Genomic DNA, 23,833 nt, shown 5'->3' with positions numbered 1-23,833 from the left:
ATTGGTTACTTGGTACATACCCTATGTAAATGAAGTAGTGGCTCTCAGTCAGTCTGATTGGTTGGGGAAAGCTCCCAATCAGAGGCTGAAGTGAAGTTTCAAAGTTATACTCCTATACAAACGTCTGATTGGTTGTAAAAATCAAACCAATCAGAGAGACACTTTCAGTTTTCCATCTGCCTCACAGAAAAAGCAGGGAGTGGTTTGCGAAGGGAGTAACCTCCAGTTCTTTTGTTACTTAGGTGTGGAAAATTGGAGTTTTTCTTTTGATTTAGTTTTAGGAAGTCAGCCTGAATTGGCCTTAGAATTCCCTGCCTCCAAACCCTGTTCTCCTGCCTCAAGAGGACTCCCTTTCATTTCTAGATCAAAGGAATCTTGGCTTGGCTTGGCTTGGTTGTTCTTTTGAGGCGTGATTTTACTCTCTTGAACACTTGTCATTTTCTTGATTCCTGATTATTTTCCTCTTTCCTGCATTCAATTCAGTTCAGCTAATACTGCACATGGCACTTTATCAGGTGCTACTAAAAATGTAAGGAGGAACAATGTTTGAGCCCTGGCCTCCTGGAATTTTTAATTTGTAAGGGGTGAGAGACATACACACAAGGAGCTATATACAAGGTAGAATTCAGACTGCTGATGGGGTCTGACGGCTTTCAGGAAGAAGTAGCATTTGATGGTGACTTTAAATGATCTGGGATTTCAATGGTGGCCCAGGAAGAGAATGCAAAAGAAACAACATGAGCAGGCCAGGTGCAGTGGCTCACCCCTGTAATCCCAGCACTTCGGGAGGCCGAGGCGAGTGGATCACCTGAGGTCGGGAGTTCAAGACCAGCCTGACCAACATAGAGAAACCCTGTCTCTACTAAAAATACAAAATTAGCCGGGCATGGTGGAGCCTGCCTGTAATCCCAGCTACTCAGGAGGCTGAGACAGGAGAACTGCTTGAATCCAGGAGGTGGAGGTTGCAATCAGTCGAGATCATACCATCGCACTCCAGCCTAGGCAACAAGAGCGAAACTCCGTCTCAAAAAAAAAAAAGAAAAGAAAAGAAACAACATGAGCAGATATTTGCAGCAAATAAATAAATGGTCCTTTTAGACTGAAACTTGGTATAGCAGTTTAGAAGTAGTGAGAGCTAGGACCAGAAAGCTAGGTTGACTGCCACCTTGGAGTGAGAACCTCGAATGCCAAGGTGGGCAGCTTATGCTGGAGTAGTGCAGTTCCATTTTAGTAACACAGTCATCTCTTACAGAACTTTCCTCTCCAGAGGATGAGGTGTATCAGGTTGTTCAGCTTTGAGTCTGCCATCTAGTTGCTATCAGCCAGCACCTTCAGGCTCTAATCTGCTCTTGGTTGGTTTTAATAACAAAAATCTGCCAACCTCAGGAGTTTTTTGTTTTGTTTTTTGAACCAAGAATAACTTTCTTCCATGAAATTGCCCCTCAAGAGAAAGTGTTACATCGTTTTCTGAATCTATATGGATGAGAAACAGTTGCTTGTTATAGGAATGAGCTTCAAACAGATGGAGGAAATTATTATTTTTCTGTTAGGCCTTGTGTCCCGAAACCGCCCCGAGGAGGAGGACCAGTATTGGCTGAGTATGGGCAGAACGTTCCACAAAGTGACGCTGAAGGATAAAATGATCACAGTGACGCGATACCTTCCCAAGTGAGTATTTGGATATTTAAGGTCTTTAGTTATTGTCCTGAATTATGACTGCATACTAAATTATGTGTATAAACTGAGGAAGCTCAGTGGTTGGTTTTTCTTTTGGAGTTTTTGTTTGTTTGTTTGTTTCTAGGGCTATTTTAGGGTTATAGCTTACCTGTTTCCAGAAGGGATTTGATTCATCTTACAATGATTAGCATGATTCATAACAAGCCTATTTCAAATAAAGATTGTGAGGAGAGAAGAAGGAAGGAGTTTAAAAAGATCTGAGAAATTTCTAGTACCGTTCCCTGGGATGAGTTGGTTACTACAGTTGAGGGGTAAATGTCAAGGATGGTTCTAAGTGTATAGAGATAAAAAATATAGAGAAGAATTGGCAGAAATTTGTCTCTAACTCTTTTGAATTTGGGGGCCTGCCCTTATTTTGCAGGTATCCTTATGAATCTGCCCAGATCCACTATACCTACAGCCTCTGTCCTTCCCACTCAGACTCAGAGTTCGTCTCCTGCTGGGTGGAATTCTCCCATGAACGGCTGGAGGAGTACAAGTGGAATTACTTAGATCAGTATATCTGTTCTGCCGGCTCTGAAGATTTCAGGTCAGAGAGTGAACTTTGGATTTCCATCCTTGCAGCCTTGGGCGAGGATGTAAGGATGTAATGTGTATTTTTTTTTTTTTTTTTTTTTTTTGAGACAGAGTCTCGCTCTGTCGCCCAGGCTGGAGTCCAGTGGCGCAATCTTCACTCACTGCAAGCTCCGCCTCCCGGGTTCACGCCATTCTCCTGCCTCAGCCTCCTGAGTAGCTGGGACAACAGGCGCCAGCCACCGCGCCTGGCTAATTTTTGAATCCTTAGTAGAGACGGGGTTTCACAGTGTTAGCCAGGATGGTCTTGATCTCCTCACCTCGTGATCCACCCATCTCGGCCTCCCAAAGCGGCATATGTGTATTTTAACACTTTATGAGCTTTCTCTCTCTCTCTCTCCCTTTTTTTCTTTATAAAGAGACAGGATTGGCTGGGCGCAGTGGCTCACGCCTGTAATCCCAGCAATTTGGGAGGCCGAGGTGAGCGGATCACCTGAGGTCAGGAGTTTGAGACCAGCCTGGCCAGCATGGCAAAATCCTGTCTCTACTAAAAATACAAAAATGAGATGGGTGTGGTGGTGCGCGCCTGTAATCCCAGCTACTCGGGAGGCTGAGGCAGAAGAATTGCTTGAACCCAGGAGGTGGAGGAGTAGTGAGCCAAGATCAAGCCATTGCATTCCAGCCTGGGCAACAAGAGGGAAACTCTGTCTCAGAAAATAAATAAATTAATCAATTAAAATTAACTGGGCTTGGTGGCATACCCGTGTAGTCCTAGCTACTCAGGAGGCCGAAGTGCTTGAACCCAGGAGGTCGTGGCTACAGTGAGCCTTGATAGTGCCACCACACTGTAGCCTGGGCAACACAGCAAGACCTTGTCTCAAAAAAAAAATAGGTTAATGTGATAAATTTTTTGTGATGTGTATTTTACCACAATTGAAAAAGCAAACCCCATGAAACTCAGTGATGACGTGCACTTTGATGCAAGTGGCAGTGCAGATTGTATTCTTAACATTTTCCTCACTGGTTGGCTGGTAGCTTTGTGGTGTCTCATTTTTAGTTTTTGATTTCTATGCATGACTTGTGATTGTGATGATAGCCACAAATTCACTGGACCTGGGTTTGCAGAAGCATTCTGGCATCTCTGGGATCAAAGCAAAAACTGCTTTTGTGGTCTTCCTTCAGAGCTTGTATTTTCTTTTTTTTTCTTTTTTTTTTTTTTTTTGAGACAGGGTGGAGATGGGGTCTCGCCATGTTGCCCAGACTGGTCTCAAACTCCTCAGCTCAAGCAATCCTCCTGCCTAGGCCTCCCAAAGTGCTGGGATTACAGGCATGAGCCACCGTGCCCATCCTCAGAACTTGTTATTTTCAACAAAGCCATGAGCTATAGCATCAGATGAACACATACTCATGGGGAGATGGACCTTCACACACCAGCTCCACACACTTTACCGAGAGTGCTTTCATTATCTCCTTTTTCTCACCACCACTCTGTGCCTTCCTCGGCCCCCTGTAGCTTAATTGAGTCTCTGAAGTTCTGGAGGACCCGCTTCCTGCTGCTGCCAGCCTGTGTCACCGCCACCAAGCGCATCACAGAGGGGGAGGCCCACTGCGACATCTATGGGGACAGGCCCCGTGCAGACGAGGACGAATGGCAACTCCTGGATGGCTTTATCCGCTTTGTGGAGGGCTTGAATCGCATTCGCAGGCGGCATCGCTCGGATCGCATGATGCGGGTAAGGGCTCCTTGGACTCAGGGAGTGTGCCTGGTGTGAGATGCAGGTTTGCCACCTCCTCTGTTAGGGGCCTCTCATCATTAGCCTATTTATTTACTCGTCAGTTGCCCAGTGTTTACCTTAAATCCAAAACAGTGTTTTCTTCTCCACTGCACGATAAAGGAGGAAGGGATAGTGTGTAGGCAGTGACTGGGTGGTGTTCTGTGGCACAGAGCCACTCCCTTCCACCTGAAGACACGGTGCCTTGAGGTCCTCCCCAGGTGGGACCCTATGTTGAGCACAGCTGCTTGTGTGACTAGGTGCTGAACTGCTGAGTAGAAACTCTCAGGAGGTGAACAGCCGCAGTCCTTCCTCACTCATCTTGCTCCAGCGTTCCCAGCACCCCGTGCCTCATTCAGTCACACACCACCCAGTGCGGAGACTCAGGCTTCTGGGGGTTATGGAATATGCCAGCTCTAAGGGGCAGAACTGGGATTCAGCATTTTTTTTTTAAACTAATATATAGTACAATTGACATGTGTGTGTATGTACACAGGTCTATGAATTTTAACAAATATATAGATTCATGTAACCACCACCATCACTTCAAAAAAATTCTCTCATGCTAGTCTTTTTTTTTTTTTTTTTTGAGACATGGTCTCACTCTGTTGCCCAAGCAGGAGTGTGGTGGCATGATCATGGCTCAACTGCAGCCTTGACCTCCCACCTTAGCCCTCCAAGTAGCTGGGACTAAATGTCCAACTAATTTTTTGTATTTGTTATAGAGATGGAGTTTCCCCATTTTGCCCAGGTTTTTCTCAAATTCCTGGGTTCAAGCAGTCCTCCTGCCATGGCCTCCTAAAGTGCTGGGTTTACAGGCATGAGCCACCATGCCCGGACTTATGCTAGTCTTTATAGTCACGTTCTCCCCTATCTCTAATCTGTGGCAACCGCTGGTGTGTTCCTTATCACTGTACTTTTGTCTTTTCCAAACATCACAGAAAAGAGTCACATCATATGTGAAAAGGTCATATACTATTGTCTTCTTTCACCTTGCATAATACCTTTGGATTCATCCAAGTTGCGTGTGTCAGTAGTTCACTCTTTTTAATCACCAGGGAATGTTCCATCATCAGCCATGTTTTTTTGTTTTTAACCTCAAGTTCAGTATTCTTCCTCTCACACCAGCTGTCTTGTGTACACAACATCATTTATGATTAAAAACATGTCTGGGAGAACTTGGATAGTGGGAAGAACTTTGGTTTTGAAGTGAGGTCACTGGAGTTTGGATTCCAGCTCCAGTAGGATGTGGGGTAAGTCCCTTAACCTCTCTGAGCTTCAGTTTCTTCTTCTGTAAAATAGGACTAACATTGTTTACTTCATAGAGCTGTGGTGAGGGTGAAATGAGATGATGTGCAAATAAAGTGGCAGTTTATTTTTAGTTCACCAGGCATTTGAGTGAAACGTTGTTTTCTGTCACTTGCTGAACACTGAGAACCCATGTTCCTTGATCCTGTCCATTGGATTCCCAGGGCCTGGGAATGCTGCAGCATGCCCTGGGACCTGAGTGGCTTCCACTGAGAGCCCACTCGGCTGATGGCCTTGTCTCCTCTTCTCTGCTTTAGAAAGGGACCGCCATGAAAGGCTTGCAGATGACCGGGCCCATTTCCACACATTCTCTGGAGTCAGCCGCACCCCCAGTGGGGAAGAAGGGAACCTCGGCTCTCTCTGCCCTGTTGGAGATGGAGGCCAGTCAGAAGTAAGTGCCTGGTAGAAGAGTGACTTGTCCCCATCTTGACAGCCCTGAGGGTTTTCAGTGCCCTGTTCCCATGAGGGGGTGAAATATTTCCTTTACAAGTAGCTTGTAATTAGGAAGAAGAGATTTATGTGAAAAGAAAGCTAGGCTAATACCTGGTAGGTGTTGGATAACATGAAATAGGCCAGAAGTTATAAACTTTTAGATTGGGACTTAATTGAAAAACAGACTCATTTGGTTTGGCCCACAAAATATTACGGCATATTTGAGCCAGGGCCAGGTATGGTGGCTCAGGCCTGTAATCCCACCACTTTGGAAGGCCAAGGTGGGCAGATCACTTGAGGCCAGGAGTTTGGGACCAGCCTGGCCAACATGGCAAAACCCCGTCTTTACTGGGAAAAAAAAAAAAAAAACCACTGTATTAGTCCATTCTCACACTGCTGATAAAGACATACCTGAGACTGAGTAATTATAAAGGAAAGAAGTTGAATCGACTCACAGTTCTGCAGGGCTGGGGAGGCCTCAGGAAACTTACGATCATGGCAGAAGGGGAAGCAAACACAACCTTCTTCACATGGCAGCAGCAAAAAGTGCAGAGTGAAGGTGGGGGAAAAGCCCCTTATAAAACCATCACGTCTTGTGAGAACTCACTATCCTGAGGACAGCATGGAGGTAACCGCCCCCATGATTAAATTACCTCTCACCTGGACCCTCCCATGACATGTGGGGATTACGGGAACCGTAACTAAAGATAAGATTTGGGTGGGGATACAGACAAACCGTATCATTTTGCCCCTGGCCCCTCCCAGTTCTCATGTCCTTGCATTTCAAAACACAGTCATGCCTTCTTAACAGTCCCCCAAAGCCTTAATTCATTCCAGCATTAACTCAAAAGTCCAAGTCCAATGTCTCATCTGAGACAAGGCAAATCCCTTTTACCTATGAGCTTGTAAAGTCAAAAGCAAGTTAGTTACTTCCTTGATACAATGGGGTACAGGCATTGGGTAAATACACCCGTTCCAAATGGGAGAAATTGGCCAAAACAAAGGGATTACAGGCCCCATGCAAGTCTGAAATCCAATAGGGCAACCATTAAACTTTAAAGTTCCAAAACGATCTCCTTTGACTCCATGTCTCACATTTATGGCATGCTGATACAAGAGGTAGGCTCCCAGGGCCTTGGGTAGCTCCAGCCCTGTGGCTCTACAGGGTACAGCCCCCTTTATGGCTGCTTTCATGGGCTGGCATTGAGTGTCTGCCACTTTTCCAGGTGCATAGTGCATGCTGTTGGTGGATCTACCATTCTGGGGTCTGGTGGATGGTGGCCCACTTCTCACAGCTCCAGTAGGCAGTGCCCCAGCAGAGACTCTTTGTGGGGCCTCCAACCCCACATTTTCCTTTTGCACTGCCCTAGCAGAGGTTCTCCATGAGGGACCTGCCCCTGAAGCAAACTTCTGCCTCCTCTGAAATCTAAGCAGAGATTCCCAAACCTCAATTCTTGACTTCTATGCATGCACAGGCTCTACACCACATAGAAGCTGCCAAGGCTTGGAGCTTACACCCTCTGAAGCCATGCCTGAGCTGTACCTTGTGCCCTTTTAGCCATGGCGGAAGTGGCTGATATGCAGTGCACTATCTTCCCTAGGCAGCACACAGCAGGAGGCCCTAGGCCAGGCCCAGGTAACCAATTTTTCCTCGTAGGCCTCCAGTCCTATAATGGGAGGGTTGGCGTGAAGGTCTCTGACATGCCTTGGAGACATTTTCCCCATTGTCTTGGTGATTAACATTAAGCTCTTCCAATGGTGTGAACCTGGGAGACAGAGCTTGCTGTGAGCAGGAGATCGTGCAACTGCATTCTAGCCTGGGCGACAGAGCGAGACTCCATCTCAAAAATAAAAAACAAAAATAAAGGCCGGGCGTGGTGGCTCACGCCTGTAATCCCAGCACTTTGGGAGGCCGAGGCAGGCGGATCACAAGGTCAGGAGATCGAGACCACGGTGAAACCCCGTCTCTACTAAAAATACAAAAAATGAGCCGGGCGTGGTGGCGGGCGCCTGTAGTCCCAGCTCCTTGGGAGGCTGGGGCAGGAGAATGGCGTGAACCCGGGAGGCGGAGCTTGCAGTGAGCCAGGATCGCGCCACTGCGCTCCAGCTTGGGCGACAGAGCGAGACTCTGTCTCAAAAAAAATAAATAAATAAATAAAAATAAATAAATAAAATAAAATAAAAATAAAAAATAAAAAAATTAGGCTCCTTGTACTTATGCAAATTTCTGCAATAGGCTTGAATTTCTCCCCAGAAAATGGGTTTTTCTTTTCTGTCACGTCATCAGGCTGCCAAGTTTCCAAACTCTGCTTCCTCTTGAACACTTTGCCACTTAGAAATTTCTTCCGCCAGATATCCTAAATCATCTTCTCAAGTTCAAAGTTTCACAGATCTCTAGAGCAGAGGCGAAATGCCACCAGCCTCTTTGCATAGCAAGAGTGATCTTTACTCCAGTTCCCAACAAGTTCCCCATCTTCATCTGCAACCACCTCAGCCTAGACGTCATTGTCCATATCACTATCAGCATTTTGGTCAAAACCATTCAACAAGTCTCTAGGAAGTGCCAAACTTTCCCACATCTTCCTGTCTTTTGAGCCCTCCAAGTCACTGGGAAGTTCCAAACTTTCCCACATTTTCCTGTCTTCTTCTGAGCCCCCAGAAACTGTTCAAACCTTTGCCTGTTACCCAATTCCAAAGTCGCTTCCACATTTTCGGGTATCTTTACAGCAGTGCCCCACTCCCCAGTACCAATTTACTGTATTAGTCCATTCTTACGCTACTAATAAAGACATACCCGAGACTGGGTAATTTATAAAGGAAAGAGGTTTAATTGACTCATGGTTCAGCATGGCTGGGGAGGCCTCAGGAAACTTAAAATCATGGCGGAAGAGGAAGCAAACACATGCTTCTTCACATGGGAGCAGCAAGGAGAAGTAGAGAGTGAAGGGGAAGGGAAGCCCCTTGTAAAATCATCAGATCTTGACGGGCATAGTGGCTTACACCTATAATCCTAGTACTTTGGGAGGCCTAGGCAGGTGAATCACCTGAGGCCAGGAGTTCAAGACCAGTCCAGCCAACATGGTGAAATCCTGTCTCTACTAATAATACAAAAATTAGTCGGGCATGGTGGCGCACACCTATAATCCCAGTGACTCAGGAGGCTCAGGCAGAAAAATTGCTGGAACCTGGGAGGCGGAGGTTGCAATGAGCTAAGATTGCACCACTGTACTCCAGCCTGGGTGACAGAGTAAGACTCTGTCTTAATAATAATAAATAAATAAAATAAAACCATCAGATCTCATTAGAACTCACTATCACAAGAATAGCATAGAGGAAACCACCCCCGTTATTCAGTTACCTCCCACTGGGTCCCTCCCAAGACACATGGGGATTATGGGAACTACAATTTGAGATGAGATTTGGGTGGGGATACAGCCAAACCATATCACTGGGTGTGGTGGCGCACGCCTGTAATCACAGCTACTTTGGAGGCTAAGACATGAGAATGTCTTGAACTCAGGAGGCAGAGGTTGCAGTGAGCCAAGATTGTGCCACTAAGCTCCAGCCTGGGCAGTAGAGTGAGACTCTGTCTCAACAACAACAACAACAACAACAACAAAATTTGAGCCGGGTTTTAAATTTGAAGATTCCATATAAAAATCTGGATTGTATAGATTGCATGTGAATTTTTATATTAAAAATATATATAACATGGTACATGATATATAATATATAAAACAATATATTATAGATAATATAATACGCAATCCTCAATTTCATATTGGCTGGGAATATAATATACTCAATCCGCAATTTCAGTTACCCAAGGTTAACTGTGGTCCAAAAATAGGCAAGTACAGTACAATAAGATATTTTGAGAAAGAAAAAGAGAGAGTCCGTATTCACATAACTTTTCTTACTGTATATGGTATAGTTGTTCTATTATTTGTTATTGTTGATAATCTGTTACCGTGCCTAATTTATAAATGAAACTTTAGCATAAGTATGTATTTATAGGGAAAAAACATAGCAGATACAGGGCTTGGTGCTACCTTAGGTTTCAGACATCCACTGGGGATCTTGGAACATATCCCCCTCAAGTAAGTGAGGACTATTGTAATGCAAAGTTGGCCAGGTGCAGTGGCCCATGCCCGTGCTCCTAGCACTTTGGGAGGCCAAGTCGGGTGGATTGCTTGAGCTCACGAGTTCGAGACCAGCCTGGGCAACATAGTGAGACTCTATCTCAAAAAAAAAATTATAGTTAATGTATGAAAATGCAGTTTTGCTTGAGGCCGAGCGCAGTGGCTCATGCCTGTAATCCCAGCACTTTGAGAGGCCAAGGCAGGTGGATCACAGGGTCAAGAGATTGAGACCATCCTGGCCAATGTGGTGAAACCTAATTTCTACTAAAAATATAAAAATTAGCTGGCATGGTGGTGCGCATCTGTAGTCCCAGCTACTCGGCAGGCTGAGGCAGGAGAATCGCTTGAACCTGGGAAGCAGAGGTTGCAGTGAGCCAAGATTGCACCACTGCACTCCAGCCTGGTGACAGAGCGAGACTCCATCTCAAAAAAAAAAATCCAGCTTTACTTGAAATAGCGGAGGCTCTATTAACACAGGATCCACATTTGTACCCAGCCACGGTGAGATGGCACTTCAGAAGGGGCATATGCCTTGGGTTCACACTCTGGTCTTACACTTGTCTTTTACACTCAGTCATGCTACCTAGCTGGCTTCTCTAGGCCTTTGGGTATGTGGCCCCTTTATAAACAGTTAAGTGCAACAGTTGATAAGACACTTTTGGGACCACACTTGGTTGGGAGGGCAGGGAGAGTGTGGTGTCATGGGTGGTGGGATTCAAGCTGGCGTTGTAGGAAGCAAAGCCTTTACATGGGGGTGGGTGAAACTTGAGGAAAGACAAAACACTGCCTTGGGCCACCTTCCCTGCCCCTCTCCACCTCACAGCTAGATCAAGTTCCCTGTGCTTGCCAGCATCCTGGGCCTATGTCCATCAGAGGACTTACCAGTATTCTGCTGGGAGCTACAGTCATCTGTTGACTTCTCCCTGACTTGACTGTGTGCTCTGAGGCCAGAGGCTGCATGCTGTGCCTGGCACATAGTAGGTGTATAATGGATATTTATTGAATGATGGAGGAGGAGGATGCTGAGGGTTCCCCTGTAGAGATGTGAGGTGAGCATGTTAGGGGAGGCTAGACCTTGACTGTTTGGTATGAGGGTCTGTCATGCCCACAGGAACCTACACACATTAGGCTTTCCAGAAGTAACATTGAACAAGCAAGGGTGAGGTATGATGCAGACGTGGAATTTGAAAGACAGTATGGGAATTTGGACGCTAGGCTGTCCTTATGCATTCTCATGGCAAGAGGAATCCTTTGAAAGTTTTAAAAATTCTATTACAGGCCAGGCATGGTGGCTCACTCCTGTAATCCCAGCACTTTGGGAGATTCATGCCTGTAATCCCAGCACTTTGGGAGACTCATGCCTGTAATCCCAGCACTTTGGGAGACTGAGAGGTCGAGGTTACTTGAGCCCAGGAGTTCAAGATCAGGATAGGTAACATAGTGAGACCCCATCTCTACAAAAAATTAGCCTAGTATGGTGGTGAATGCCGAGGTGGGAGGATTGCTTGAGCCTGGGAGGTTGAGGCTAGGCTGCAATTAGCCTCAGTTGCACCACTGCACTCCAGTCTGGGCGATAGAGCAAGACCCTGTCTCAATAAAAAATGAAAATAAAAATTTTATTAGAAAATTTCAAAGGGATATGAATAATAGACTGGTATAATAAAATCCTGCTTACCCATCAGCCAGCTTCAATGAGTATCATCTCATGGCTGACCTAATTTCATTTCTATCCAACTTATGTTTTCCTTTTCTTTTATTTTTTTAAATCAAATTCCTGATGTCATTTCCCTTCATCTGTAATATTTCAGAATGTACCTCGGAAAGACAAGTACCCTTTTTTAAAAAACCAAAACCATGGTATTATAATCTACCTTTAAAATTACAACAATTCCTTAATATCATGAAATAGCCAGTTGGTGTCTTTGGCAGAAGTGGTTTTTTCAGAGATGAGCTCCCTGTGTGGGATGGCTTGGTGGGCAGGGGCCAGGAGGCAGAGTCCCATCAGGAGGCTCCCGCTAGTCCAGGCAAGAGGCAGCTGAGGCTGGATGGAGGGTGATGATGAGATGGAAAGGAAGGGATGAAGAACACAGCAGGGTGCCTACGGTGAGGGGACAGATGAGAGAAGGAAAACTGGGGTAGGTTGGGTTTGTTTCTGAGGGCACTGGGTCTTCTTTTGAAAATATCTTTATCAGACCAAGGAAGATGCCAGGAGTCTGTGTGGCAGTTTCTCCCTGTAACTAATCACAGACTTTTCCCACTGGAAAAGAGAACAAGGAACATATGTTGCTGGGAGGGGTGTCAAGCTGGGGGTGAGGTGAAAGGATCTTATTTTGTCAGTGAGTCATTGTTAGTATGCACCAAGGAGCGTGTTTCTGCTTACACTGAAGAAGCATATCGTGGGGGTAGTGGTACCCCCAGTGTGAAGGGTGAGATTCTCAGCCAACCCCAAGGCAGGAGGCAGGACAGAGAGATCCAAGACTTCCTCCTTGCCACGGATGACTGCTCCCGGGAGACGGGCTACATTTTCTCAATAGAGGTAGAGTAGAGGGAGCCAGACCTTTATATAACATTTGTATAACATTTGCTTGCACAGAATTTTTTATTTATGTGTTTTTGTTTTTTCTTTCACTGCCCCAAACAGATTCCGTTTTATTTATTATGCAAAACAGCATACAGCGGCATGAAAACGCTTACAAAATTTCACCTGTAGTCCCACCATCTTACCTTACATCTAACCGTGTATATTTCTTCCAGTTTTCTTCCCATCTTTATCTGTAGGCGTATACATTTAGTCAGGCTCTTGTGGAAGACAGAAGCCCTGGAATCTTAGCTTTGTGCTGATTAATAGCAGTGGGACCAGTCTGGGCAGCAGGTGCTGGCCAGTGGGCTTTTCTGTTCCTATTAGATGAGGATGACCCAATGACAGCCAAGTTAGGGCAGAGAGAGAGAAACCCCACCAAGCAGATGGATATTCATGTTCTGTCCAAGGTGGCTTTAGTGTGTACGTCTTACTCAGGCCTTTCTGGGGAAAGCACACCAGCAGTGAGCCACACTGTGCCATCTGCCTGCAGAGGCGCGTGAAGGGTGTCTGCGTGCTTTTACCCTTCCTGATTCTGTGTAGGCTGTGTCTTTCTCCTGCCCACCCTTCAAGGCCCACCCGGAACATATATGTCACTGCCTCCATGGAGGTGTGGCTAGCGCCCCCTCCTGGCTGAACATACCCAAGCATGCCCTCATGTATGTTCTCATGTATACACATATGCATTGTAACTGGTTGTTTTGTGGCAGTCCCCTCTTCCTGAGCCATTAGAAGAGGAGCTTCTAAGGGCAAGGACAGGGTCAGTCTTCTTTTCAGAATCCCTGACTCCTAGTCAGTGCATCAGCATATAGCAGGTGACTCAGTACATGTGGATTGTCGTGTGCATCAGATGACACATCTGAGTGGTCACTGGGGATGCAAGAGAATCTCACAGCATGCATTTGTGGATGAGACTTAGAGGAAAACACGCTGCGCTGTGATAGAGAGACTGGTGTCAGTGGACAAGGAAAATAATCTAGCACTTAGTCTTTTGTCCTGTGAATTACACCTCAGAGCATCCAAGTAATTGGTGTGGGGAAGTTTCTCTTTTTAAAATATCCCAGCTAATAAATACAGAAGGAATGATGAACTGTCACTATGTGTAGTCTCTGATGAATGAATGGATCTAGCAAAGATAATAGTGGCAGCTCACATCATAAGAGAGAGGCAGCCATTTTGGGCCTCCAGGCAGAAGTGCACAGGTACCACTTAGGAAGAATAGTGGCCCAAAATTTGACCGAAATCTGCCCAAATCCCTTGATGTAAGTTCTGCTTCTCAGTAAGTACAGGGCACAGAAGAACATGTTATATAATAAAGCGATGTAATCAGCACATCCAGACTGTGTAAGTTTACACGGCTAATGAGCTACTTTCTTTAACAAATAATTTGCAAGGATAAGGAGAGTTGAAGAGGGGCTTATACCTTAAAAAGGACTTAAGATACATAACATATGACAATGTAGGGACTTAATTGAGTCTTATTATTGGGTTTTGTTTTTTGTTTTTTTTTTTAAGACAGAGTCTCGCTCTGTTGCCCAGGCTGCAGTGCTGTGGCACGATCTGGGCTCACTGCAACTTCTGCCTCCCAGGTTCAAGTGATCCTCCTGCCTCAGCCTCCTGAGTAGCTGGGACTACAGACATGCACCACCACATGTGGCTAATTTTTGTATTTTTAGTAGAGACAGAGTTTTACCATGTTGGCCAGGATGGTCTCAATCTTCTGACCTCGTGATCCACCCACCTTGGCCTCCCAAAGTGCTGGGATTACAGGTGTGAACCACCACACCCAGCTAAAAAAATTTTTTTGAGACAATTGAGGAAATATTTGACTTTTGAAAAATTTTTAAAACGTTTGTTATCTTTTAGAGATACGGAAATGTTTAAGGATGAAACAATGTGTGAGTTTTGCTTCAAAATATTTCATGTGGGTAGGCAGGGTGTATGGATGAAACCAGAATGGCTCTAATGATATAATTTTGGTAAGAGATATGTAGGGATTCATTATATTGTCCTCTTTACTTTTGTATATGTTTGTATTTTTTCATAATGTAAAAACAAATTTTAAGGGAGAGTACAACAGGTTACTATGGAAACAGATTTTTGCATCCCTGGTATGTGATTACTTCGCATTGAATAACAAAAGTGTCAGAATTTAAGAAAATTGTTGCAAATTGGGTTCTCAGGGAAGTGGACTGAGATGGAATGTAGCATATAGGATGCTTATTAAGGAGAGCCCTTGGGCACAACACCTGTGGGAGGGATGGGGAAGAAACCAGAGTGGGTGCCGAGAGAAGCTGGACTACAGCCCAGACCCAGTGACAGCCTCAGGAGATCTCACAGGAACAGCCTAGAACAGCCTTCAGAGATGTGTTGAGTTAGGCCAACAAACACACGTGTGCAGACACACACACACATACACACACACACACACACCATTCATTGACTGTGGCAGCCCATGCAGCTGGGGCTGTCCCTGAAGGGGCTGAAAACTGAGACAGAGCCTCCTAGACAGCCCTCCCAGTGCTGGGGCAACAACAAGGCCATCGTGGAGGGGGCTGGGCCCTGCCTCGCACTGTCCATCACAAGAAGTAATATATATTATAGTAATAATGAAGCACTTAAGACTTTAATTTGAGCCTTCTGAAACCTAACAATGAAACAATGATATATTAAAGCAATGTAATTTAATCTAAAATAAAGTGTAGTTAATTTTAGAACAGAAAAAAATTAGGAAAATAAACATGAAAATATTCATTCATGTACATCAGAACTGAGATGGGATGAGATGTCATAAGGAAACTGTATTTGTCTTGCGTTATGAGATAATATCTGTTAATTTGGTTTGGAGGGTGATGTAGCTATGCACATTGGAAAGATTAACATATAAATCCCTTCAAAATATATAGAGAATTAACACATTTTCTCCTGTTTATGCTGCGTGTTAATGCAGTCTTCTTTTTTTTTATTTTTATTTTTTTGTTGTTGCACAGGCTGGAGTGCAGTGGCACGATCTCAGCTCACTGCAACCTCTGCCTCCTGGGTTCCGGCGATTCTCGTGCCTAAGCCTCCTGAGTAGCTGGGACTATAGGCGTGCACTGCCACGCCTGGCTCATTTTTTGTATTTTTAGTAGAGGTGAGGTTTCACCATGTTGGCCAGGCTGGTTCAAAGTCCTGACCTCAGGCGATCCGCCCACCTTGGCTTCCCAAAGTGTGGGGTTTACAGGCATGACCTGCCACGCAGTCTTAACATTCAGAATGTGCTTTTTCTGGTATATTAAATAAAAATTGAGAAAAAAGTATTTTTACAAGAATTTAAAAAATGGTGTTCAAACCATGTCAGTTCCCTTTTTAAGGTCATATATAAGCACCAGATGCTGCCAGAATGCTTTTAAAATTGGGCTATTTTCTGATTTACTGTGGAGGACTGGTGATTGTTAGGCACAATGAATGAAATTAAGCATATCATGAAGGGCTGGAAAGGGAAACAAGGCAGAAGTGTGTGTTTCAAAGATGACAGCAACAGAGCTGTCTGCATCTTGGCGGACGTGGATCCTTCACCAGGAAGCTCTGAGCAAGCTGCTGTCCTGTGCTTTTCCTCCTTTCAGGTGCCTGGGAGAACAACAGGCAGCTGTGCATGGTGGGAAGAGCTCCGCCCAGTCAGCCGAGAGCAGCAGCGTCGCCATGACTCCCACCTACATGGACAGCCCACGAAAGGTAAAGGAAGCCACTGAAGCGGGGAGCTGTCTTGTGCTCTCAGAGGCTCAGTGTGGAGGGTAAAACAGATAGCCCTTCAGATCCAGTATTGCATGTGCTGAGGCTTTGGATGAATTATACCCTGAACCCTTTAAGGGTTCTATTACTGTTACGATTTTTATATAAGAAGTTTCTTGCTCACAGTTGTAAGGAAGCTAACTTCTAGTTAAATCCAGATATGAAACAGTCAGTCATGCTTGTAATTCCAGCACTTTAGGAGGCCGAGGCTGGAGGATCACTTGAGCCCAGGAGTTTGAGACCAGCCTATGCAACATAAGGAGACCTCATTTCTAAAAAAAATTAAAAATAAAATTAGCTAGATGTGGTGGCGTTTACCTGTAGTCTTAGCTACTCAGAAGGCTGAGGTGAGGGGACCCCTAGAGCCCAGGAGGTTGAGGTTGAGGTTGAAGTGAGCCATGATCACACCACTGCACTCCAGCCTGGGTGACAGAGTGAGACCCTGCTTCAAAAAAATAAGATACAACAGTTAAGCTAAACTTTGTTGGTTCAATGCCCAAGATCTGGCCTGAGCTTTGTATTTGGCCGTCTGGTTTTCCTTCACCCTCGTCTTTAGCTTCCCCAGAGGGGAATAGAAAACTACTGAAGCAGCCTCCACCAGAGCTCTCTCTTCTTTGATAATGAAATTCCCATCAGTTTTCTCAGACTGCTGAGAAATACAGTCAAATGGGAGCATCCTGGAGTGGGTGGAAAATACAAAAAACCTGAGACTTTAGGCCTCTATCTGGAACAAGTACAGTAGAGGAGCCGAAAACTCCATGGGTCTTTTAAGACCAATCGACTTGACTCTGTCAGCTCCTTCTGGGAAATTCAGACTCTGAGATCACTCTGTTGTGATAGGGCGAGTTGACTGTACTTACCACTCTCTTATCTCTATCACTGGGAGATGAAGGAGATTCAACACATACATGTTATTTTTCAAAATTGTCTTCAAATGATATATCTGTGTTTATTTTATCTCCATATCATGAAAATTTCTTGTGTCATTAAATGTTTTAAAAGCATGATTTTAAAAAATAACTATATAATTTTTTCTTTCATTTTTTTTTCCCTCAGCAACCCCAAAGAAAAAAATAGCTATATATCATTTTATCATGTGAATATGCCTTCATTTATAACTTCTTTTGGTTAAAATTATAGATGGTGATTTTTAAATGATTTTTGGTATTTTTCTATAAACTTTAAAAATTATTCTACAGTATACCACAGTTATAATGTTGCAGTGACTATGCTTGCAATAATTATTTGACCACACCTCTGATTAATTCCTTAGCCTAAATACTAGAATTACACTACATGGGTAGAGGGATTAAAATCTGAGAAAAAAGTATCAGCCAAGGCCGTGGGCAACTTGTAAACCAAATGTTGGCAAAGCTAAATACGTATTTTAGACTTTGTGGCCAAGAGGCAAAACAAAGCTATTGTGTAAGTACGGTATTTCCATAACCGTTTAAAATTTTTTTTTTTTTTTTTTTTTGAGACGGGGTCTTGCTCTGTCACCCAGGCTGGAGTGCAGTGGCCGGATCTCAGCTCACTGCAAGCTCCGCCTCCTGGGTTCACGCCATTCTCCTGCCTCAGCCTCCCGAGTAGCTGGGACTACAGGCGCCCGCCACCTCGCCCGGCTAGTTTTTTGTATTTTTTAGTAGAGACGGAGTTTCACCGGGTTCGCCAGGATGGTCTCGATCTCCTGAGCTTGTGATCCGCCGGTCTCGGCCTCCCAAAGTGCTGGGATTACAGGCTTGAGCCACCGCGCCCGGCCTTAAAATTATTTTTAAACATAAAAAAATTTTTTTTTTTTTTGAGACAGAGTCTCGCTCTGTCACCCAGGCTTAAGTGCAGTGGCATAATCTCAGCTCATTGCAACCTCAGACTCCCGGGTTTAAGCAGTTCTCCTGCCTCAGCCTCCCCAGTAGCTGGGATTACAGGTGTGCACCACCATGGCCAGCTAATTTTTTTAATTTTTAGTAGAGACAGGGTTTCACCATGTTGGCCAGGCTGGTCTCGAACTCCTGACCTCAAGTGATCCACCCGCCTCAGCCTCCCAAACTGCTGGGATTATAGGTGTGAGCCACCACGCCCACCCATAAAAACCATTCTTAGCTCACTGGTTGTAAAAAAATTAGATGGCTGGCCAGATTTGGTCTGCAAGCTGTAGTTTACCGAACGCTTCTCTAGGGAGTGGCTTTAGGTACCAAGGATAGTCTGTAAGGAATGATCTGCTGACCATGAGTCTTTTCACCTGTCCTCCTTCACATGTACGTATACCTCAGCACCTCTGCTTCTATATGTTCTGGCAGAGAAGGGACACAGTGGAACAATGAGATACAAATCACCCTGTGTGCCGTCCACCAGGTTTTGCCTCTACTCATTAACATCTTTGAGAATCAGAAACAGTGCCGAGGACAAGACTGAAAAGCAGAGAAATTATAGTCACAAATATGTTAGATTACTGTTTAGAAACCTCTCCTGATCATCCAGGTGAACACTAAAATCCACATGCATGAGCCATCAATAGGGCTGGAAGTAAACTCCTGAATAGTCAAGGTGAAACAAAATGCTATGAGATGGCCAAAGCAAATAGCCCTGCTGACATGCTCGGAAATGCCCAACCATGTCCCCAAGGAACACTTCATGTTAGAATGCGTTGCGGGTGCCTGCATCAGCATCTGCACAGCCACAGGTTTCCAAGGTTTTGTATTTGTGTTTGCAGTCACTTATAGGAAGTGGCAGCAGTATCAATAAAATGGGCACCTAAATATTTCAGTTATTCTACCTTTGGAATTGAGGAAAAGTTCCAGAAAAGCAGAGAACTTGAGATGTGTCAAGTGCCATTCCTGAATTTCTATGATAACCCGGCATAAAAAGTAAAAAGATTGCAAAAGGACAGAGGGTACTACTTCAGAATGATGGAAGGAGGGGTCACTGAAAAAGTCCTCTGTGTCATTTTTGTGTCACAGACATGGCTGCTTGAATTCCACATGGGTAGGGTAGGGAGGGAATGACAGCTTTAGAAAACCCCTCACAATGTGAGTGCTGTGTATCTGACATTATATATGTCTTAGCTTGCTGATGATTTTGTTACACAACCAGTGGAGGAGAAGGTATGGCTGCTTCTGTATCCCCTGTTTGCTAAAAAAACTAAGCAAGAACTTATCCTGCCTTGAATCCTCTCCTCCCATCTGGCTGCCATGTTTAGTAACAGACAGAAAAATCTTCATGGCTCAATGTATCTCTCTAAGAGGGTGACTGGTCACCCAGCCAGGTGGGAGGCCAGGATATTGCCACCAAAGCCCTTACCCTGCAGCCCCACCAAGCTGCTCTGCGGCCTTTTCATCTTCCTTGGCATAGGTCTGAAGGAATTTCAGAGCTATGTGGGAGGGTGAGAGCATCCAAGCCACACTCTGATGAGACCAGAGAGAGCTTGGACACACCTTCCAACCTGGGCGCTTTCTCCCACACAGATGGGATATTCTGCCCAGGAAGGTGTGAGTTCCTGCTCATGCTTTGCATTTGGATATTGTCTTTCTGGGTGGATCTCTCTCTCTCTCTCTCTTTCTTTTTTTTTCTTTTTTTTTTTTTAATTTTTCCCCATCCTCTTCATGTGTCCTTGTTTCTCTCCTTCCCTCCTTGTTTTTATTTTTATTTTTTGTTTTTCATACCTGTCTCCTTCCCCTGATGGTTAACCACTGGTACACATTCCGTTTCTTCGCTTCCTTGCACCTGCTGCTGCTGCTTCCTCCTCCTCTGACTTCAGGATGGGGCCTTCTTTATGGAGTTTGTCCGCAGCCCACGCACAGCATCGTCCGCCTTCTACCCTCAGGTTAGTCCAACTCCAGGGCTTTGCATGCCTGTCCCATTGTCAGACGCCACGAGCTGGCCTTCTGTTAGGCTCTGAACATATGGCATTGGGCTGCAACTAAATTTGGGGGGCAGTTGAAATTGAATTTGGTCTCAGAAGTGTACGTTCTCTTCCATCTTGTTTGTGGCGGCGAAGCGGGGATGGAAGAGATTAATGTAGAAGAACATACGATTGTATCAGTGATGACTTTCTCATCACTGTCTGTTTCACGTAGTTGCCACTGATTCTTTGCCACTTTGCAGCATCTTCACTTTTAGGTTTTATGAGCAACATGAAATATGCTTACTTTAGGGCTGAACACTTGTTTTTTTTCCCCTCCCAATACAACCAGATAAATTTATAACAGTGTGGCAGAAAGTGGTGAAAAAACACAGCAAATATTTATTAATAGGCGTGTGCTACTTCATAGGTCGAAGGTGTAGCTCACGTAGCTTCTGGATTTCAGTTAAATTATTTGTCAGTTAAAAGATTTGGACGAGACCGGGCACAGTGGCTCACGCCTGTAATCCTAGCACTTTGGGAGGCCGAGACAGGCGGATCACTTGAGGTCAGGAGTTCATGACCATCTGGGCCAACATGGTGAAACCCCATCTCTACTAAAATTACAAAAATTAGTCAGGTGTGGTGGCACATGCCTGTAAGCCCAGCTACTCAGGAGGCTGAGGCAGGAGAATCCCTTGAACCCAGGAGTCAGAGGTTGCAGTGAGCCAAAATTACGCCGCTGCACTCCAGCCTGGGCAACAGAGCCAGAGTCTGTCTCAAAAAAAATAAATAAATAAAAATAATAAAATAGAATTTTTTAAAATGAGAAAAGAAAAAGTCGTTAGCTGGTTAATGGGCATACCACTAGTGAATGACTGAGCTCCTACATCATTCTGCGCACTGCACTGGGAGGGTAAGAGTTTAGTTAACATTGGAACAGGTCAGAGGTACCATGCCTTTCTGTGCAAGTCTTCAGCTATGCCCACCTGCCTCTTCCCAGTCAGCGGTGTAACTATAGGCAAATCCCTGTAAGGACCTTTGAGTCCTAATCTAAGCAACATCTCTAAAATCTGAGTGTGGGTAGAGCACTGTATTTTTGGTTTAAAACAAACATTGGTTGATCCTTTTCACCTTTTACTTTCTGTTTTTTAGAGGTAGTGTCTTGCTCTGTTGTCCAGGCTGGAGTCCAGCCTTAGCTTCCCAAGTAGCTGGGATTATAGATATGAACCACCATGCCCAGCTAATTTTTTGTTTTTTTCGAGATAGGGTCTTGCTCTGTTGCCCAGGCTGGTCATCTCCTGGTGTCAAGTGATTCTCCTGCCTTGGCCTACCAAAGCACTGGGATTACAGGCATGAGCCACTGTGCCTGGCCATTAACCTTTTACTTTATGTTTTTTTTGTTTTTGTTTTGAGACAGAGTTTCGCTCTAGTCGCCCAGGCTGGAGTGCAGTGGTACAATGTTGGCTCACTGCCACCTCCACCTCTAAAGTTCAAGCATTTCTCCTGCCTCAGCCTCCTGAGCAGCTAGGATTACAGGTGTGCACCACCACGCCCAGCTAACTTTTGTATTATTAGTAGAGAAGGGGTTTCACCATGTTGGCCAGGCTGGTCTTGAACTTCTGACCTCAGGTGATAGGCCCACCTTGGCCTCCCAAAAGTGCTAAGATTACAGGCATGAGCCATTGTGCCTGGCCACCTTTTACATTCTTACAGGAGACTGTTATGGAAAGTTTTAGACTCAGGAGAGGCACACAAATAAGGATTATATTACCCACCAGGTGTTTTGTTGAAAAGGCGGAAAGTGAGGTGGGAAGATCTCTTGAGCCCAGGAGAATAAGACCAGCCTGGACAATATTGGAAAACCCTGTCTCTAATTTTTAAAAAAATGTATACATAAAAAAAAAAATTACATTGGGAGGCCAAGGCAGATGGATCACTTGAGGTCAGAGGTTCAAGACCAGCCTGGTCAATATGGTGAAACCCCATTTCTAATAAAAATACAAAAATTAGCCCAGCATGGTGGCATTCACCTGTAGTCCCAGTTACTCAAGAGGGTAAGGGAGGAGAATTGCTTGAACCCGGGAAGCAGAGGTTGCGGTGAGCCGAGATCGCGCCACTGCACTCCAGCCTAGGCAACAGAGTGAGACTCCGTCTGAAAAAAACAAAAAAAAATTCTATCAGAGATAGTAAGAGCTCTTTATACATACACAAAATTAAATTGTACTTTTTCTTTATGTTTATTTTTTACTGTGGTAAAATACACAGAACATAAAACTCGCTTTGTGTGTTTTCTGATGTGCAGCATAATATGGAGGAGGGAGGCCAATGGAGTCAGATGGCTGTTTTCTTTTTTCTTTTTTTTTTTTTTGACGGAATTTCACTCTTGTTGCCTAGGCTGGGTGCAATGGCACGATCTCGTCTCACTGCAACCCCAGCCTCCCAGATTCAAGCGATTCTCCTGCCCCAGCCTCCCGAGTAGTTGGGATTATAGGCATGCACCACCATGCCCAGCTAATTTTTTGTATTTTTAGTAGAAATAGGATTTCACCATGTTAGGCTGCTCTGAAACTCCTAACCTCGGGTGATCCACCTGCCTTAGCCTCCCAAAGTGCTGGAGTTACAGGCATGAGCCACCATGCCTGGCCCAGATGGCTGCTTTCAAATCTTGGCCTCTATGCAATGTCAGGGAGCTATGTTAGTCCTGTGAATTAACCTTCTGAACCTGTTCTTTATTTAAAAAAAAAAAAAAAAAATTTACTTTGTGTGTTTCTTCATTTTGTTAAAGGAAATAAAAAATAATTTCTTTGTAGGGTTGTTCTGAGGATTAGAAATAATATCCATTTCTCAACTGCACGTGGTGACTCGCGCCTATAATCCCAGCACTTTGGGAGGCCAGATTGCTGGGATCTCACTTTTTTTTGAGATGGAGTCTTGCTCTGTTGCCCATGCTCAAATTCAGTGGCGCGATCTCAGCCCACTGTAACCTCCGCCTCCTGGGTTCAAATGATTCTCCTGCCTCAGCCTCCCAGGTAGCTGAGACTACAGGCATGTGCCACCACACCCGGCTAATTTTTTTGTATTTTTAGTAGAGATAGGGTTTCACCATGCTGGCCAGGCTGGTCTCCAACTCCTGACCTCAAGTGATCCGCCCACCTTGGCCTCCCAAAGTGCTGTAAGTGCTGGGATTACAGAAGTGAGCCATCGCGCCTGGCCTAATTGTGTATTTTTGGTAGAGACAGGGCTTTGCCATGTTGGCCACGCTGGTCTCGAACTCCTGACCTCAGGTGATCCACCCGCCTCGGCTTCCCAAAGTGCTGGGATTACAGGCATGAGCCACCACACCCAGCCGTATTTTTTTTAAATCTTATTGTGTGTCTATTTATTAGTAGCCTCACCTTTTTTGGAATGATGTAAGATACAAAAATATAAGTAACACCAGGCGCAGCAGCCCACACATGTAATCCTAGCACTTTGAGAGGTGGAGGCAGGAAGATCCCTATTAGTCCAGGAGTTTGAAATCAGCCTGGGCAACACAGTGAGACCTTGTCTTTACAAAAAATAAAAATAAAAAAATTAGCTGAGTGTCGTGGTGCATGCCTACAGTCTCAGTTATTTGAGAGACTGAGGAGGGAGGAGTGCTTGAGTCCAGGAGGTGGAGGCAGCAGTGACCATGATTGCGCCACCACACTCCAGCCTGGGAGACAGAGCAAGACCTGTCTCAAAAAAAAAAAAAAAAAAA

General features: G+C 44.9%; 1 protein-coding gene across 4 annotated transcripts in view; it reads left to right on the top strand.

Moving 5' to 3' along the window:
* The window catches only part of DEPDC5 (DEP domain containing 5), a 166,880-nt gene that overhangs the window by 94,075 nt on the left and 48,972 nt on the right, over window positions 1–23,833 (top strand). For 2 of the 4 annotated variants that reach the window (XM_011979006.1, XM_011979005.1), the window contains exons 28-33: window positions 1,551–1,668; window positions 2,099–2,266; window positions 3,764–3,983; window positions 5,588–5,721; window positions 16,088–16,196; window positions 20,008–20,073. In XM_011979006.1, the coding sequence (XP_011834396.1) occupies window positions 1,551–1,668; window positions 2,099–2,266; window positions 3,764–3,983; window positions 5,588–5,721; window positions 16,088–16,196; window positions 20,008–20,073 (815 nt within the window). The remainder of the gene's footprint in view (window positions 1–1,550; window positions 1,669–2,098; window positions 2,267–3,763; window positions 3,984–5,587; window positions 5,722–16,087; window positions 16,197–20,007; window positions 20,074–23,833) is intronic. The other 2 variants (XR_001005987.1, XM_011979007.1) reach the window with 1 other exon arrangement.

This window comes from Mandrillus leucophaeus, unplaced genomic scaffold, assembly GCF_000951045.1.
Source record: "Mandrillus leucophaeus isolate KB7577 unplaced genomic scaffold, Mleu.le_1.0 Scaffold2, whole genome shotgun sequence".
NCBI classification, from domain to species: Eukaryota; Metazoa; Chordata; class Mammalia; order Primates; family Cercopithecidae; genus Mandrillus; species Mandrillus leucophaeus.
This window is presented reverse-complemented; position numbering and strand designations above follow the sequence as displayed.